General features: G+C 35.0%; 1 protein-coding gene across 3 annotated transcripts in view; it reads right to left on the bottom strand.

Moving 5' to 3' along the window:
• LOC128030301 (cyclin-dependent kinase 14) overlaps positions 1–17,667 on the bottom strand; it is a 144,732-nt gene that overhangs the window by 80,710 nt on the left and 46,355 nt on the right. For all 3 annotated transcript variants that reach the window (XM_052617798.1, XM_052617801.1, XM_052617800.1), the window contains 3 exons: positions 11,124–11,247; positions 6,275–6,395; positions 1,767–1,860 (listed from right to left, as the gene is read on the bottom strand). In XM_052617798.1, coding sequence (XP_052473758.1) covers positions 1,767–1,860; positions 6,275–6,395; positions 11,124–11,247 — 339 coding nt within the window. The remainder of the gene's footprint in view (positions 1–1,766; positions 1,861–6,274; positions 6,396–11,123; positions 11,248–17,667) is intronic.

The raw sequence follows: 17,667 nt of genomic DNA, 5'->3' as shown, positions 1-17,667 counted from the left end.
AGCGTAAAGTGGATATTAACCTTGACGCAATGAGTTTATCTCCAGCTGAAAACAGCCAAATAAAGGTGAAATGAAACACACAAACACAAGCGAGAGACTGTTAAACAGCAGCATCTCTCTCTCTCTCTGGAAGAGAAGGTCAGAGAAGGTCTTTTCCTCGGAGCACAGAGCAGTCTGGCCTTTGGGAAGCAGTAATGAAGGCTAATCTCTGAAAGACGGGTTAGATATGATGCTGGCCAGACCGACAGCCGAAGGTTGCTCAGGAAGGAGGAATGGAAAACAAGACAGGAATGAAAATATCAGTGTCAGAGAACAGCGACGAGCTGCCAGACGCCCTGCGCTCCTCCAGATCCATCAAGAGCCCACCTGACAGAGAGGAACACAAACAACAAGCACCAGCCACAGCCTAATCAGACCAGGGGGGTCCTGACGGGCCAAATCAAACAATCAGCATTTCTGAACATTCAAGGACACAGGGTTCAGATTCAGAGGTACTCTCAAAAGAGTCCTTTAGCATGCCAAAAAGCCAGAAAAATAAAAGGAAATAACTCATTAACCAACATTTTTATAATCATAATGCAAACTGTCATGCTGAAGCAACAAATTAAACTGTGCATATACTCTGAATTCAATGGGGGTTTTTGTACAGTGTTGGCAAACTAAACAACACAACAATTTTCTCCAGGAAGTGTCTTCCTGGTGATTTAAATATGTTATTAAAATTACTTGAAATATAACTAAACTAATAATATAAAATAACAAAATGTTTTTAATATTTTATTTCATTTAGTTGCCAAGGTAACATTTCTTGTTTTAATTTAGTTTGACTTGATGGATTAATATAAATAACTAAAACTGAAAATAATAATTCATAAAAAAAAAAAAGAAAATACAAATAAGAAACAAAAAAATGAAAATGCAACATATAAACATAAAAAATATAAACAAAGAAAATATTATTATTATTTATATTTTTTCCCGCTAAAAATCTAATGATAAATTCAACCTGTATTTTTAATTCTTCATAACTGCCAAGTAAATTTGTGATTCAGAGAGACAATCCTCATCATGAACAGTGAAATCCTTGTTTAAAAGAACAAGGAGTTTTAATGTAGAGTTTAAATACAGATCTTAGTCACTATGTAACAAGATTCTATTTGCAAACATTTAAAAACATCCACACTGCTACATTTAAATTCAAAAATGGAAGCTTCAGCAGATTCAAAAACGTAACTGACACCGAAGTCATTCCCAAACATTCTCTTTTTGTGTTCCATTCAAAAAACAACAGCACACCGGTTTAGGAAATGACTAGTCCTCAAACAGGTAAACCTGCAGTGCGTCAAACAGACTCTGATGTTCTTTGTTTCACTCACATAAGCAGGCGGCTGCTGGATTTCTCTGTGGGTCGATCAATAAGTCAGTTTCCCTGGTTCTGTCAATTCTCTCGAACCCTCACGGCCAGAGGGCATCCGTTTCACCCATGAACCCCCGGCCACCCTGCTCTATTCATCTCAGATATTGTCTGTATGAATTATTTACTTGACTCGGAGGGTGAATATGAATCCATTACTCTCTGCTTCAATTATCAGAGCGGACATTAAATGACAGGAAATGATTACTGGATTCATGAGATGTAATATGCATGACCTCACAGCGTTGTGTACATTCATCTATCACTCCATATCTTTGCATTCACTGAGAATTTCTCTTCATCCAGCACCCGAGGCATTAAACGCAGAGGAAAGCAGAGCGGAGAGACTTACCAGGAATATCCTCTCCAGCTGATCCTGAATGTCCTTCATGCCCGGGAATGCCGCCGCTCCCTGGATCATTTCCACGAAGATGCATCCGACGCCCCTGAAACACAAACAAACAGCACTGACTCTAACCTTCAGAAAGTGGAATGGTGATTTGTGCATGAATATCAGAATCAAAACAGATTGTAATGCTCAGATGATTTATGATTATTATTATGATGTAACTGTAACTGCATGCAAGCATCAGAGTGATTAAACATTCAGAACATGCATCACATCAGGGATTCACAAATTATTAGGTTATTATAGTTAACTAGCACTAAAAACCATATAACGTTACTTGTAAATCAAGTATAAAATATGTAAACTTATTTTGTTTCAGCTAATTTCCAGAGCAAAATTTAACATTTTTATTTACTTTTATTCCTGCAAAAACTCTCAAGAGTAGAAGAGATGAAATGTTTATTTATCAATGACTTCAGAGAGAGTTTATTAAAAACACTACAGCAGTGACGTGATTTTTGGATAATTTTATCAAATTTTATTTAATTAATTTTTGGGGATAATAATTAATGCATTTATTTTTTAAAATGCGTTATTTTGATTTACGCTTATTATGTTGCGATCTGTGACAATTGTTTGCTCTTCTGAAAACTTTGCTTTTGTTTTTAAACTTTGGTTTCAAGTTTATTATTAGGGATGCATCAGTTCCACTTTCCCAGTACTCGCCCGATTTGATACTTTTATTTTTGGTACTTGCCGATACCGATACCGATATCTGAAATGTGTTGTGATTTATATTCGAAAACCACTCATATAATGCAGAAACACTCAAGCAAGGAAAACATGCGTTACATGTTCTTGTGTTTGTACTGGTGCAGAACGAGAGGGACAGTAGTAACGTACAGCCGAGCGCATTACACACAGGCTGCTAGAAAGTCATCTATGCCTAAGGTTGACAATAAATGATGTTTATAGTGAATGCCCCTGTAAATTGTCTTCCCTCCCAACTGATAAGTAACTTGTGCATTGTTTTACTTACTTGATTTTGACATATCCGACCGAACTACAAACTTTCGAGTGATGAAAATGTATATTCACTGGACAAGCTTGCGCATCTCATCCTTTTTTTCATCAGTGACTTCAATAATTTTGGCTCAAGCACATCACACTTTCTGACAAGATATGTTTAGTTTGTAGCCTTTTTGCTTTTTACAACCATTTGTGTGAAGTCTTTTATTTTCTCTTCATCAGCAGAAAAAAAAAATATGATTCCTGTCAAAGTCAGAATTGCGAAAGTTATTATAATGGAAGCCTGTTTCCACCACAACTGTGAAAGTCGCAATTCTAGATCTCGAGTTTATCACACAATTCTGACTTTCTTTTTCTCCTCACAATTGGGAGTTCATATCTCGGAATTCAGACTTTTTTTCTCAGAATTGCGAGATATAATGTCAGAATTGTATTTTTAATTTAATGGTGTAAACAACCTAAAATAATGTGTTTCAGCGTCTGTTCGTCAGCATGCCATCATTTCTAGTCCAGTGCTCATTTCTTACACACAAACACACACCAGCAGTGAAAACACAACCAGTCTTTCCAGAGTCGGTCCTTCTGTCTCTGTAAACGTGGATGTGATGTGAGTTAGCGGCTGGATCTGACTGGCAGGCGGCTGATAAGATGTCAGCTTACAGCGGGGCAGAGATACGAGCGTGTGCTAATCCTCATCCTGACTGATGTGTCCCTGGGAAAGCTCCCGCACATGAAGCCGTGTGGAAACCACCTGCTCCTCTTCCCTCTCTCTCTGCAGATGTGGTCCTCGTCACGCCTCATTTCTCAGGACACTCTTTAGACCCCGGACACCGGCCAGTTACTCCAGGTCTTTATTTACGGCAAGACATTACTGGCAAAACCTTTTTTTATATACTTTGGGTTTGTGCTCTTCCAGAACTTTTCGTCTCATTTCAGTCTAGAGGAAAGAGTTTACTTAACTGCACTTTATCTATTTGTGTCTGTAGATTTAAAAAACAATACATATATTTAAATATGTCTTTATTTATTAAACATTCCTTGAATGTTTTTTTTTTTTCTAAAAATTTTTTTTATTTCTGGCTTTTTTTTTCTTATTTTCTTATTTATTAAGTTATATTTTGCTCCCATAACTTGTCTTCTTTTAGTCTAGTTGAGAGAAAATGAACAATTTACACATTTAAGAGTTCACTTAATTGCACTTTATCTATTTGTGTCTGCAGATTTAAAAAACAATACATATATTTAAATTTGTATTTATTTAAGAAAAATTTTCAGTTTTTTTTTCTGATTTATGAAGTTATATTTTGCTTCCATAACATGTATTCTTTCAGTCCAAAATAGACATTTAAGTGTTTATGTTATTGCACTTCATCTATTTGTGTCTTAGATTTGAACTATTGAACTATTTAACGTTTTAATTCTGAAGGTTTTGACTGAGGGGATTTATTACTAAACATATTATTTATTTATTTATTTTTATCCTGAAAATGTTTGTTTTTTGTGAGTTTATATATATAATTTTTTATTTTATTATTATTTTTTTAATTAATTTACATTTTTCTCCCACAATCTTCTTTCAGGCTAGTAGAAAGAAAACATCAGAAAACAGTACACTTTATCTTTATTGTTAAAGAGTTTCTCTGATTTAGACAACTTTTATTACTAAAAACATGGTGTATGTTTTCTGTCTCTTGACAGTATTTTCTGATTAATAGAGTAATAAAATAATTATGAACCTGGATTTATCCATTGCTCAGATTTATCTTCTGGAAAGGTATGCAAATGAGTGCATATTTAATTAGATAGCCTAATTTGCATATTCAAACCTAACATTTCCTAACAATGCGTTAACTAATACTAACTAGAATTTAACAATACATTTGTTGCAATATTTATTCATCTTTGTTGATGTTAAATACAACTGTTTATTGTTAGTTCATGTTAGCTCAAGTCCATTAACAAATAGAAGTATTTAGAAGTATTTTTTAATTGCTAGTTAATGTTGACTAATCTAGTTAAGCCGTCTTTCCATCAGCATGCAAAACACTCAGAGACAGTCTGGCATTTAATATCACCGTTATATCAAATATGATATGAATATGAATTTAATCAGTGAGATTTACATTTAATGTGTTGGTTATTGCGAGTGGATGCAGGACGATGAGGTTTCATTTAAAGGTTTGATTCTGGCCTTATATGAAAATGATTTATGATTTTAATTCCTTTTGCAAATGTTGACATATGAAAGATTTTATCCATATGCATAACTATAGCAAGTTTCATTACATTAGCATTATCATGCTAGACTGAAATTGCAAATCCTCATAATTTCACCCTTACTCAGGATTTTTTTTCTCCGCCTTCAAAATCTAATTTATATTTCAGGACATAATTTAAACTTAATAACCAGTTTCCAGTTTCGCTCTCAATCTGACGTGTCCGAACTGAGATTACGTGACATTTTTGTGACATTTGAGTGACATTCTGTTCATCCGCTCGCTGAGACACGAGAGCACGAGTGTGAAGATCTGCTGGACCGGATGGACACACACACACACACACACACACACACACACACACACACACACTGTCTGGCTGTGATTCTAATGACTGTTGATTTGTGCAGCATCTGTGAAACTGTCACTCAAGAGAAGAAAACAGTGCAACGCTCCACTGCGCTCAGCATCGATTCACACTGAGAGAACGAGAGAGATGCTCACCACAGAAAAACTACACAGATGAAAGACCTAAAGAAGAAGAGAGACCTTATCAAGCGAAAAAGAGGTGTGGAGAGAGCTGGCCGAATGTTGTGATGTTTATTATTTTATTTGTCATCAGTTATGAACCTAGGTGTGCTATTAGATCGCAATCTTTTCTTAGAAAGCCTGCATTTATAAAACTGCATCTCAAAAATATATCTAAATTACGGCCTATGCTCTCAATGTCAAATGCAGAAATGTTAATCCATGCATTTATGACCTCAAGGTTAGACTACTGTAATGCTTTATTGGGTGGTTGTTCTGCACGCTTGGTAAACAAACTACAGCTAGTCCAAAATGCAGCAGCAAGAGTTCTTACTAGAACCAGGAAGTATGACCATATTAGCCCGGTCCTGTCCACACTGCACTGGCTCCCTATCAAACATCGTATAGATTTTAAAATATTGCTTATTACTTATAAAGCCCTGAATGGTTTAGCACCTCAGTATTTGAATGAGCTCCTTTTACATTATACTCCTCTACGTCCGCTACGTTCTCAAAACTCAGGCAATTTGATAATACCTAGAATATCAAAAGGTCAGAGGAGAACTGACCCCACGACTGAGTCTGGTTTCTCCCAAGGTTTTAGAAATAAAAAACTGCAGTGCATTGGTGAGTTGCACAGGTGTGATCTTCTAAGTGCACTCCTCAGGTGTCGAGTTGCAGTGTGGGAGCAGAGGATGTGGTTCTGAGTCGATGGATGCAGAGATGATGGAGACTCACCACATGTCCAGACAGGTGGAGTAATCTGTGGATCCCAGGAGCACGTCTGGAGGACGATACCAGAGCGTCACCACCTCGTTAGAGTACGTGTGACTGGGGACCGACTTCGCCCGGGCCAGACCTGCACCACACACACACACACGCACGCACACACACACACAGACACACAGACACACACCATCATCAGACGGGGAAGTTGCTGGAAAAACACATCACTCTCGATAAAAGCATTCATGCAAATATTACTGTGCAAAAATTCTAAGGATTAAAAATTAAATGTAATGCTCTGTCAATGCCATTCATTCTTCTACAACCCAGTATGAATATACTCATAAAAACACCATTCGAGTTCAGCAGGAATTATATTTACATATACAGCACATCTTTTATAACATATCATTTTATGCTTCTAAACATATGACCATAAAATAAACAACAACTATGATAAAATTAAAAAAAGATGAAAATATATAAATATACAAATACATATATATAATGTCCAAAAAAAATATACAATCATGATATATTAACATATATAAAGATAAACAAATATAATATCATAAAATACACAACTACCATATAATATCATGATATGTTTGTATATATTTGTATATGCTAAATATCACAATACTTTAATATATACAAATATAATATGAAAAAAAAACGATATTATGAAATATATTCAACTATATCATTTTATACCAACATTTTTAAATAAATACAAATATAATATCGTAAAATCATGATGTTTTAATATATAAAATACACAAATATCATTAAATTTAGTATATATTTACATATATTAAAATATATTGATAGTTGCATATTTTATATTACGTGTGTGTGTGTGTGTGTGTGTGTACATATACATATGTGTTAAAATATCATACTAATATTGAACTCTCCTGATATCTGTGGTGGTCTAGATCAGAGAATCTCAAATGTTTTTGCTAAAATCCCAGTTTAACTCTTGAAACATCTTGTAAGTTCGCTCATAACTCATATTCCGACGCTAGCAACAGTGAGATCACGGGTTCTATTCTCGGGGATAGAAATGTGTGGCCTAAATGTGAGGCAGATCTCTGTTTAATTAACACGTTTGTCTTAAACAGGCTTGACGTGCTGTGCTTGGGGTGTTTGAAGCGCTCTGACGGGACGGGAATAGCGGCGGTGTAATTTGCAGTCAATAATCCTGGGCTAAACAAAGAGAGGAGCGTCAGAGAGAGTGAGCGGCTGTTCGGCCGGATGCGCGAGAGGCTATCATTAACCCCGTGTGGGGCGGATCACGCGCGACAGAGCCTCTAATCATCATTACAGCATCTGACAGCATCTGAGCCACTAACTGATGGGAGAAAGAGAGGCGCTGAGAGGTCAGAGGTCACGGATGATGAAGGCAATCGAGGAAGAGGAGGAGTGAGGTCTGCGCTTCTTCAAAGCACTCAGGAACTCCAGAAGGGGTCAAAGGTCAAGCTGAGTGAATTATACATCACTCACTGTCCCAGAGTTTAACAAATATATATGATACCTCAGTGATTACATGTGCATTTAGTTTTAATATATAAAAAACATCATAGTTGTATATTTTCATGAACAATGTAAATTAACACACACACAAAAAATATATATATACTACATGATATAAAAAAAACTGTACATATACAACTATCGTGAAAATCTAACATGTATAAAAATATCCAAAAATAATTTAATTAAATATGTTAAAATATCATGATAGTTGTTTTTAGATTTTTTAATAGTTGTATATTTATTATATATATTTTTTATATTTCTATGATATTCTTATGTTTTATACAAGTAAAATAACATGACATTTGAATATATGTGTGTGCATAATGATAGTTGCTTATTGTCATGATATTATTATCTATATATTTTTCTGTGCATTAAAATATCATGACAGTTGCATATTTTTGTTATTATGCAGCATTTTAATTAAAAAATACAATTATCAAGATTCTTTAACTTACATAAAAATATACAAAAAATAATATAAAATAAATAATAAATAAAATGATATTATATTTGTTTATTTTAAATGATAATTTAAGTTGAATATATATATATATATATATGTGTGTGTGTGTGTGAGTGAACACGAAGATGCTGCCGATGTAGGGCACTTAAAATCACACACTTGAGGTGTATGATGTATTCTAGGTTATTTCGGTGTTGACTTAAAGGTTAGCAGAATGTGAAAGCAGTAGCAGCATGTTTGAAACAGCGTCTGTATGAAAACAGTACAAACAGGGATTTAAGGACACTCACACACCACACACTAAAGCGTCGTCTACTCGTCCATCAGTGCACACTGTGATCAACATGATTCAGTATCTCCAGCGTCTGCAGTGATCAGGAGAGCGGCTCTTTTTCACACGTTTGGGCTGTAATTGCAGACTGTTTGGCAGTAATTTATGTTGGGTGATGAATCCAGACGCCGCCTATTAGCATCGCCTTCTACGTGCAGAATTCATTAAGTCTCTTATCAAGATGTGAATGAAGTGAATGAGCCGTCAGAACGGATTCATGTCAACACCGCCTTCATCAAAGTTACCAGGACGTGTGATTGTGTGAACGTACGTGTTTTAAAATCTGCTCATCAAGCCTGCATTTGTTTAATTAAAAATACAGCAAACGCAGAAAAATTGTTAAATATTTTTACTATTTAAAATAACTGTTTTCTGAGTGAATCTGTGTTAAAGTGTAATTTATTTCTGTGATGCTCCGCTGTATTTTCAGCATCATTCCTCCAGTCTTCAGTGTCACATGATCTTCAGGAATCATGAAAATATTCTGTTTTGATGCTCAGGAAACATTTATTATTTTTATTATGTTGAAAACAGCCGAGTTGAGCGTCTTTATCATCACTTTTGATTATTTTAATGCATCCTTGCTAAATAAATGTATTCATTTCTATAATTTCTTTCCCCCCAAAAAGGAAGAAAATGATACGGATTTCAAGCTTTTGAATGGTTGAGTGTATAAAGTGATAAAAGATGGTTTTCTCAGATCAATACTGATCTTTAGCTCTTTCTATTCATCAAAGAATCTGGTTCCTAGCGTAGCAACACATGCTGAACATCTAGCATTGCATGATCACTACAAATCTGTTTCATCTGATTGTTTATATTGTCCTATCTCCTGAACGTCACACACTTACTGAGTGTTCGGTGTGTTTACATCTAGAGCGAGCGAGTGTCGTGTTTCCCTGCAGATGATGAAGAGCGCTGCACACTTGTGCTGAGAGCCGCTGATGACAGATCGGCTCCTAATGACCCCACAGAGAGCCGCAGGGCCCCGGCCGGAGAACCAGAACATATGCTGCACCCCACGGGCCAAACCAGCCCTTCAGCAGCTGATAGAGACCAGAGAGACACCCGAAATACACCGTTCTGACAGCGCACAGTCTGTGTGTGTGTGTGTGTGTGTGTGTGTGTGTCAGGAGACTCTCGCTCGATCGCTCCGGCTCTAATCGAGTGGAAGAATTAGCGTCGCAGCAGGTGTGTAAGAAGCAATCTGTTGGTCAATCTGTCCGTCTCGCTCATTTTCTCACCACTTCTCTATTTTCTTTCCCTGGCTCCTGTTTGTCTGTGCTGTGATTGCTCTTCACCTCCTGACCGACTCTCATCACGTCTCTCTCAAAGGTTTCACTTCCTGCTGAAGAGCCCGACAGAGACAGCCACGTTTACAGCAGCTTTGATAAGTGAAGAGCAGTGACGGGTCACTTGTGTCCATCCTGTCGTCCCGCTCACTAACGGCTCTTCAGCTGCTGATGAAACACGTGTGTGTTGTGTGTTTCGCTGCTGGTCCAGACTCACAACACGTCTGTTCGCTCCCAAGTGCCTCTGGAAAGCACTGAATGCAGTGATGTGTGTCTGTGTCTACCCATAATGCCCTTGTGACAGCAGACTGGACATATGGTGATACGACACACACACACACACACACACACTGGTTCAAAATCTTATGACTGATATGAACATCGAGGAAGAGCAGGAAGCCCAAAACCAAACCCCATAACAATACAGACAGATGTTTTAATGACGATTACTACATGCCTTGCTGATTTTCACGAGATTATCACTGTATTTTCCTACTTGAATTGAGTTTCTAAGTTTCTTGATATTGACTGACCAACAAAAACATCATTTTAAGTAATTTAAGAAAAAAAACTTAAATATTCAGATATGTATTAAATATTCTAAAGGATGAAAACTGAACCAAAAATAAAATAAAACAGAGTTTATATCCTTAATTACAACTAAATTACTTGAAAAGCCACGGTGTGAAATGTGGTTAAAAACAACCAATGAGAGAGATTTTTGTGTGTGTGTGTGTGTTTGTGTGAGAGAGAGTGTGTGTGTGTGTGTGTGTGTGTGTGTGTGTTTGTGTGAGAGAGAGTGTGTGTGTAAAATTATTTATTTGTTTAGCAATTTAAGTTCAAGAAACCTGCTCTTACACAAATATTTAAATATATGATAAAAATAATAAACAATCTAAAATAAATAAAACATTTTTTACTAAACATGAATATTTATCAATTTAACGTATCGACTTAAATATAAATGGTTTACTCTGAAATAAATATTAAAATGCAATATAAATACACACAAAAAATAAATGTATAAAGTCATAATTATATCTTGGGCATGACGTATATAAATAATATAAATTAATACTAATAAATAAAATAAATTTAATTACGGCGTCCCAATGGTTGATAAAAATATATTAAATTTCTAAAATATTAATATAATAAAAATTAGATTTTTCTAAGTATTGTTTATCAATATACCCATGAATGATTGATGTAATTAACGAGGTTTCTTACCGAAGTCGGCCAGTTTGAGTTCTCCGGTGTCACTGATGAGCAGGTTCTGAGGCTTCAGGTCTCGGTGAAGGATGTAGCGCTGATGCGTGTAAGACAAACCCCTCAGTAACTGGAACAGGAAGAGCTGAGGAAACAAAGGATCATGGGTAAGAATCACCAATCACACACCCAGACCCAAACGCAGTTAAATAACTCTGTTGATCTGAGTCGAGAGAGAGGAACAGCCTGCAGTCAGATGTTCAGGACGAGACGGACACCTGGAATAAACCGCAGGACTGAGACAAAGAGGAAGATGAAGAGAGATAACCGGACAAAAGCAGGGTCAGCTGAAGCCCGGGGCCGAATCTACAGGATGAGAGAAGATCGATATCTGTCTGGAATCTCAAGAGCAGGAACACGCTTACAGTTCAGTGTTCAGTTCTGCTGCATCAGAAGACCAGGATGTTTGTGGGCAAGAATCCCAATGAAGCTGAGCTTGAAGTAAAGATCCAGTGAGTTTCATAACTCATATTTTATAACTGTGAAAACATTAATGATTAGTGAGATTGAGTGTAATTTATCATGTGTACAGCCATATCTATATATCTGATGATCCATCTTTAGACTTCATCAATAACTCCACAGTAAAACATGAGGTTTTCACCTGATGGATGATAAAACTGGTCGGGAAAAATTAATAAATATTACAAAATAATAATAATAATATTGTTGTTGCTGTAAAAAAAATTCGATTAAATCATAAAAATAAACAATAAACTATAATGAAAAATACTGTTGGATGTAAAAAAAAAATATTAAGTATATCAAGTATTATTAATAATAATAATATAAAAATTCTATAGTACAGTAAAATAACTAATCTTATGTTTAATAATAATAATTAAATATTGCATGTAAAATAAAAAACAAGTAATAATGATAATATATTATTATTATTAATGTTGTTGCTTTTGTTAAAATATTTTTATTTGATCAAATTATAAAAGTTAAATACATTACTATCATAAAATTATATGTAAAAAGTAATTTTCAAATAATTAATAATAATTATTTGATGAAATTATTATTTAATAATAATTAGTGCTGTCAAATGATTAATCGCATACAAAATATAAGTTTTTGTTTACATAATATACGTGTGTTTATCATGTATATATAAATAGACACACTTGCATGTATAGATTTAAGAAAAACATGTTATCTTTATATATAAAATATTAATATTTATATATGTGTGTGTGTAAATAATATTAAAATACAAACTGTCTGTCTGATATGATAATAAATGAGAACTAATGATTCCTGCTGACTGAACTATCTGTATTCTGTACTTACTTTGCAGTAAGGGCTGGTTATCTGTCATTTATTAGGACTACAGTGGATAAAAATCCAGCATCAAGGATAATTTCGGTGTCTGACTCCACAGTTTGTGTTGGATGGAGCAGGATGGCTGCTAAATGAGCCGAGGGTCTCTCACATCTGCTGGAGAATCTGAGCAGCGACTCGTTTAGAGGAGAAGAGAGATTGGTTTTTAATGTGCCGCATCAATGGCCCATCAGCTCCACACCTGCTCTCCTGACATACAGCAGTCACACGAGTGAAGCTCTTTACTTCCACGGGAGGATCTCACGGCGAGGAGATACGAAACAAAAGAGCTAGAGATCATCATCTGTATGTGTTCACAAGCCCTGCTCGCTCCACACCTCCGTCTCTGTTTTATAAAAGCATAAACACGAATCGCACTATTCCTCAAAACACATCCGGGTCAGTTTGGGTCTGGGAGAGAGGCATGAAAATGACTAGAAATAGGAATGAAAAAAAAAACATGTTTTTTAGTAAGGAAACAAAAATGCTTTAAGACCCTAAAATACACATCATTTATATTTTTTCACAATTATTTTTTAAAGAGATATAATCTTTATCTTCATTAATTTATTAGTTTTTTTTAAGTGGCATCTTAAGTTTTGGTCATTTTGACCCGGGTACGTATGGAGTACATTAGGTGTCAAAAATACTTTGTAAAATTATTGTGGAGTTACATTAGTGTCAAAAATATGTTTTTTGTCTTTATATCTCACGCACTTTTGGGAAAGAATTTTGTTGATAAAAATGAATGTAAGTCTATTGAACCACAGCAGCATGAAAGACGATTGTCTTTTTTCATCTGATAGTCAGAGTTCATCAAGTAAAATTTACTGATTTTGTAATATAAATTTCATACAATGGTAAATTTAAATAACATTATTCATCAATTATTATATAAAGATATATATATATATATATATATATATATATATATATATGTATATATATATATTCATTTATTTATTTATTTTTCATGTAATTTTTATGAAAAATGGTCTTAATTGATAAAAAAGGGTTAAATGCAGTAATAACACTGAACACTACAGTACATTTTTTCACATTCAGAAGTTGCTGATCAGAAACGTTATGTTTTCACTTGGCGTATATTAATTTATGACTGTTTTATAAAAAATTTAAATTATAAATATGATGGTCCAAACAAACCGGTAATACAAAGACAGTATGCAGATTTGTATTGCATTATGAGGGCTATGGGAAGTTTCTATTATTTGGACAGCAGCATCAGAAACACAACAACAGCAGGTTAGTGAGCCTCTGACAGCAAACGCCTCACTTAGATCAAATTACTTCTGATGCATTGCAACGTGATAGTCCTGTCTTCCTGAATGTGACGTCCAGCAGAACGTTTGTGAAGAAAGAACATCAGAATATGGCATTATTTGTAATTGCTCGGCCTGATGGACCATTAGTGCAATTGCACAACAATTTAGACCACTGATTGTGACCAAATGTGATGCTTTGTTTGTTTCCACAGATGCTTTAGGGGTTGATCGTCTCAAGAACGGAGACTGAAGCATTCTGAAAGAGTGTAGAAAATACAGCAGGTTTCCTTCTGCTTCTGCAAATAAACTCAGGACGAAGAACTGGTGTTCACTACAGCGCTGTGCAAAATAGAGATTGAATTGAGAATGTCTTAAATTTGTTTCTGCCTCATCTCAAATTCAAATCAAATGCAGGGGCAGAGCTGTAATTAAAATGTAAGAAAGTAAATTAATTGAAATCTAAAAAAGCCTTGAAGTTGGAAGGACAGATAGAATGATAAATAGAATGACAGAACAATACAGCAATAGATGGAATGAACCTTTGAATGATAGACAGAATGATAGAATAAACATTAGAAGAAGAGGATGATAGAAAGATCAAATGTTAGAATGATAGACAGAACGCTAGACATAATGAACTCTCAAATGATAGAAAATTAAGAGAATATTAGATAGAAGGAATAAAAGAACGAACAAACTATAGATAGAACTAACAAGAGACCGTTCGAATGATAGACAGAATGAAAGATAGAGAACATTAGAGAGATAGACAGAACGAACAATAGACAGTTCGAATGATAGACAGAACGAACGATAGAGAACATTAGAAAGATAGACAGAATGAACGATATAATGAACGAACGATAGGCAAAACGAAAGAGACAAAAAGAACGATAGACAGAACGTATGATAGAGAGAACATTAGAGAGATAGACAGAACGAATGATAGACAGAAACATACAATAGACAAAACAAAAGATAGACAAAAAGAACGATAGAGAGAACGTACGATAGACAAAATGAAAGATAGACAAAATGAAAGATAGACAAAGCAAAAGATAGACAGAACGTGCGATAAACAAAATGAAAGATAGACAATACAAAAGATAGACAAAACGAAAGATAGACAAAAAGAACGATAGACAGAAACGTACGATAGAAAAAATGAAAGATAGACAAAGCAAAAGATAGACAGAACGTGCGATAAACAAAATGAAAGATAGACAATACAAAAGATAGACAAAACGAAAGAGACAAAAAGAACGATAGACAGAAACGTACGATAGACAGAACGTACAATAGACAAAATGAAAGATAGACAAAATGAAAGATAGACAAAGCGAAAGATGGACAGAACGTGCGATAAACAAAATGAAAGAGACAAAAAGAACGATAGACAGAACGTACGATAGAGAGAACATTAGAGAGATAGATAGAACGTACGATAGACAGAATGAACGATAGACAAAATGAAAGATAGACAAAACAAAAGAGAGAACAGTAGAGATAGGTACATTAGTACAATAGAATGAACGAACGATAGACAAAACAAAAAACGATAGAGAGAACATTAGAGAGATAGACAGAACGAACGATAGACAGAACGTACAATAGAACGAACGAACGATAGAGAGAACATTAGAGAGATAGACAGAACGAACGATAGACAGAACGTACAATAGAACGAACGAACGATAGAGAGAACATTAGAGAGATAGACAGAACGAACGATAGACAGAACGTACGATAGACAAAACGAAAGACAGACAAAAAGAACGATAGACAGAACATACGATAGACAAAACGAAAGACAGACAAAAAGAACGATAGACAGAACGTACGATAGAGAACATTAGAAAGATAGACAGAAAGAACGATAGAATGAACGAACGATAGGCAAAACGAAAGAGACAAAAAGAACGATAGACAGAACGTATGATAGAGAGAACATTAGAGAGATAAACAGAACGAATTATAGACAGAACATACGATAGAGAGAACGTAAGAGACAAAAAGAACGATAGAACGAACGATAGACAGAACATAAGATAGAGAACTAATGATAGATAGAACAAACATTAGAGAGATAGAACGAAAAATAAACTGAACAAAAAAACGATAGCGTGAACAAATGATAGACAGAACAAACTAAAGAGAATGAACATTAGAAAGATATATAGAACAAATGATTAAGAGAAGGAACGATAGACAGAATGAATAGACCGAACAAACAAACGAGCGGACGGACAAGCTAAAATAGATAGATAGATAGATAGATAGATAGATAGATAGATAGATAGATAGATAGATAGATAGATAGATAGTCAGATTGAAGCAGATGCTGTAGTAAAGCTAGAGAGCCTGAGGTGCGTCTACTTGTCATTATCTATTAATTCACTGAAGCGTCTCATTAAAGCAGCTTGATGTGTCGAGCGAATCGATGCTACAACCTCAGCGTAACGAGGACTGAGAAGATCTCGTGTTATTACTGGAGCGAGAGCAGCATATGAGCAGGAGGTCTGCGCTTGGACGCCGGCCCAGAAACAGGGTCTCTCTGCTGCTTGACCAGTAATTACATTAGCAGCTAGCGCCCTGAGCGCTCGCTTTCACATGCTAATCCAATCCATCCTGCGATGCTGAGGGTCTAATGGCTTTTCTTAGCGCAGATCTAAGCGAATGAATCAGCTCCAGCTAATGGCCAAAAATTAAAACTCCAGCCATTGTGTGGCGTGTTTGTTCGTGACTACAGAAGCTAATCTACATTTAGCGTCCATTACGGCTCTGACGAGTTGATGCTTGAGGATGCGGCGCTCCAGAATCATTAAGACGCTAACGACGAGCTCTTGTGTCAAAAACAGACCGATGAAGAACAATACAACTGAACAGAAGATGCATTAAATACTGCTCAACTGCAAATTATCTCAATACACTAAAGATGCTCATCCTGACACTATACACTGTAAAATCATATTCAGAATTGTATTGTCTGTGAGGCAAAAATAAATAAATTGTCAAAACCGGATAAATTAACTTGTGTATTTGTCTAAATGTAAGATAAAAGGTATTCTCAAATATTGTATTCAAGGATTTTAGTATATTCTAGTTCAGAATAAAACTTATTGTCATTGTGTAGAATAAAATGCTGTTAGCATCTAAGCAGAAATGTAAATATAAAAATGTGTATATAATAATAATTATGCATGTTCAGTGTATATACAAAATACATAAACTATTGTATATTTTTATGTATCATTCTAACAATATTATATATAAATACTGATGTATGTATTTATCCATGTATTTTTTTATTATGTATATTACAGTTAAAAATATTTTATTATGCTTTTATGAAAAAGTAAAAGGTTTTGGAGGTATATATATATATATTATACATTTAAGTCATTTTTCGTAGTGTAAATTAATTTGATGGGTTTATCGTTTTACCATTTAAGTCCAATCTCAATTATCACAGATACAATTCCTTTAAAACACCGCTAAAAAATGCTAATTTTGCAACATTTTTGGCTGAACTATTCACCAAAAATGATACAAGTATCAATGCGAGCTAATCTAAACCAAGTTGTCCAATTAAAGATCACGCTTGCCTGATAAATAAGACATTATAATGACCATAAAACGATTCTCTGAAGCTCACTGTCCTCATAAACCTGCATCTAAAGAGGAATCCTGGTCAAAATTTTTCTTTAAAGTCTGTGAAGCCTGTGTAAAGTGCAGCCTGTCATGATTTTTCTCGATCCTGTGTCATTGTGAGATGATGAGATCTGACCGCAGGCTGTTCCTGTTTCAGGTGAGCCGCTCTCAATCTCTTCTGTCAGCTTGTGATTTATCATAGTTCTCAGTGAGGGAGCGAATGGGATAAATCATTTATTTATGTA

This window comes from Carassius gibelio, chromosome A16 (assembly GCF_023724105.1).
Source record: "Carassius gibelio isolate Cgi1373 ecotype wild population from Czech Republic chromosome A16, carGib1.2-hapl.c, whole genome shotgun sequence".
In the NCBI taxonomy this organism is placed as follows: domain Eukaryota; kingdom Metazoa; phylum Chordata; class Actinopteri; order Cypriniformes; family Cyprinidae; genus Carassius; species Carassius gibelio.
Note: the sequence above shows the minus strand (reverse complement) of the source record. Positions and strands in the feature narration are given on the sequence as shown.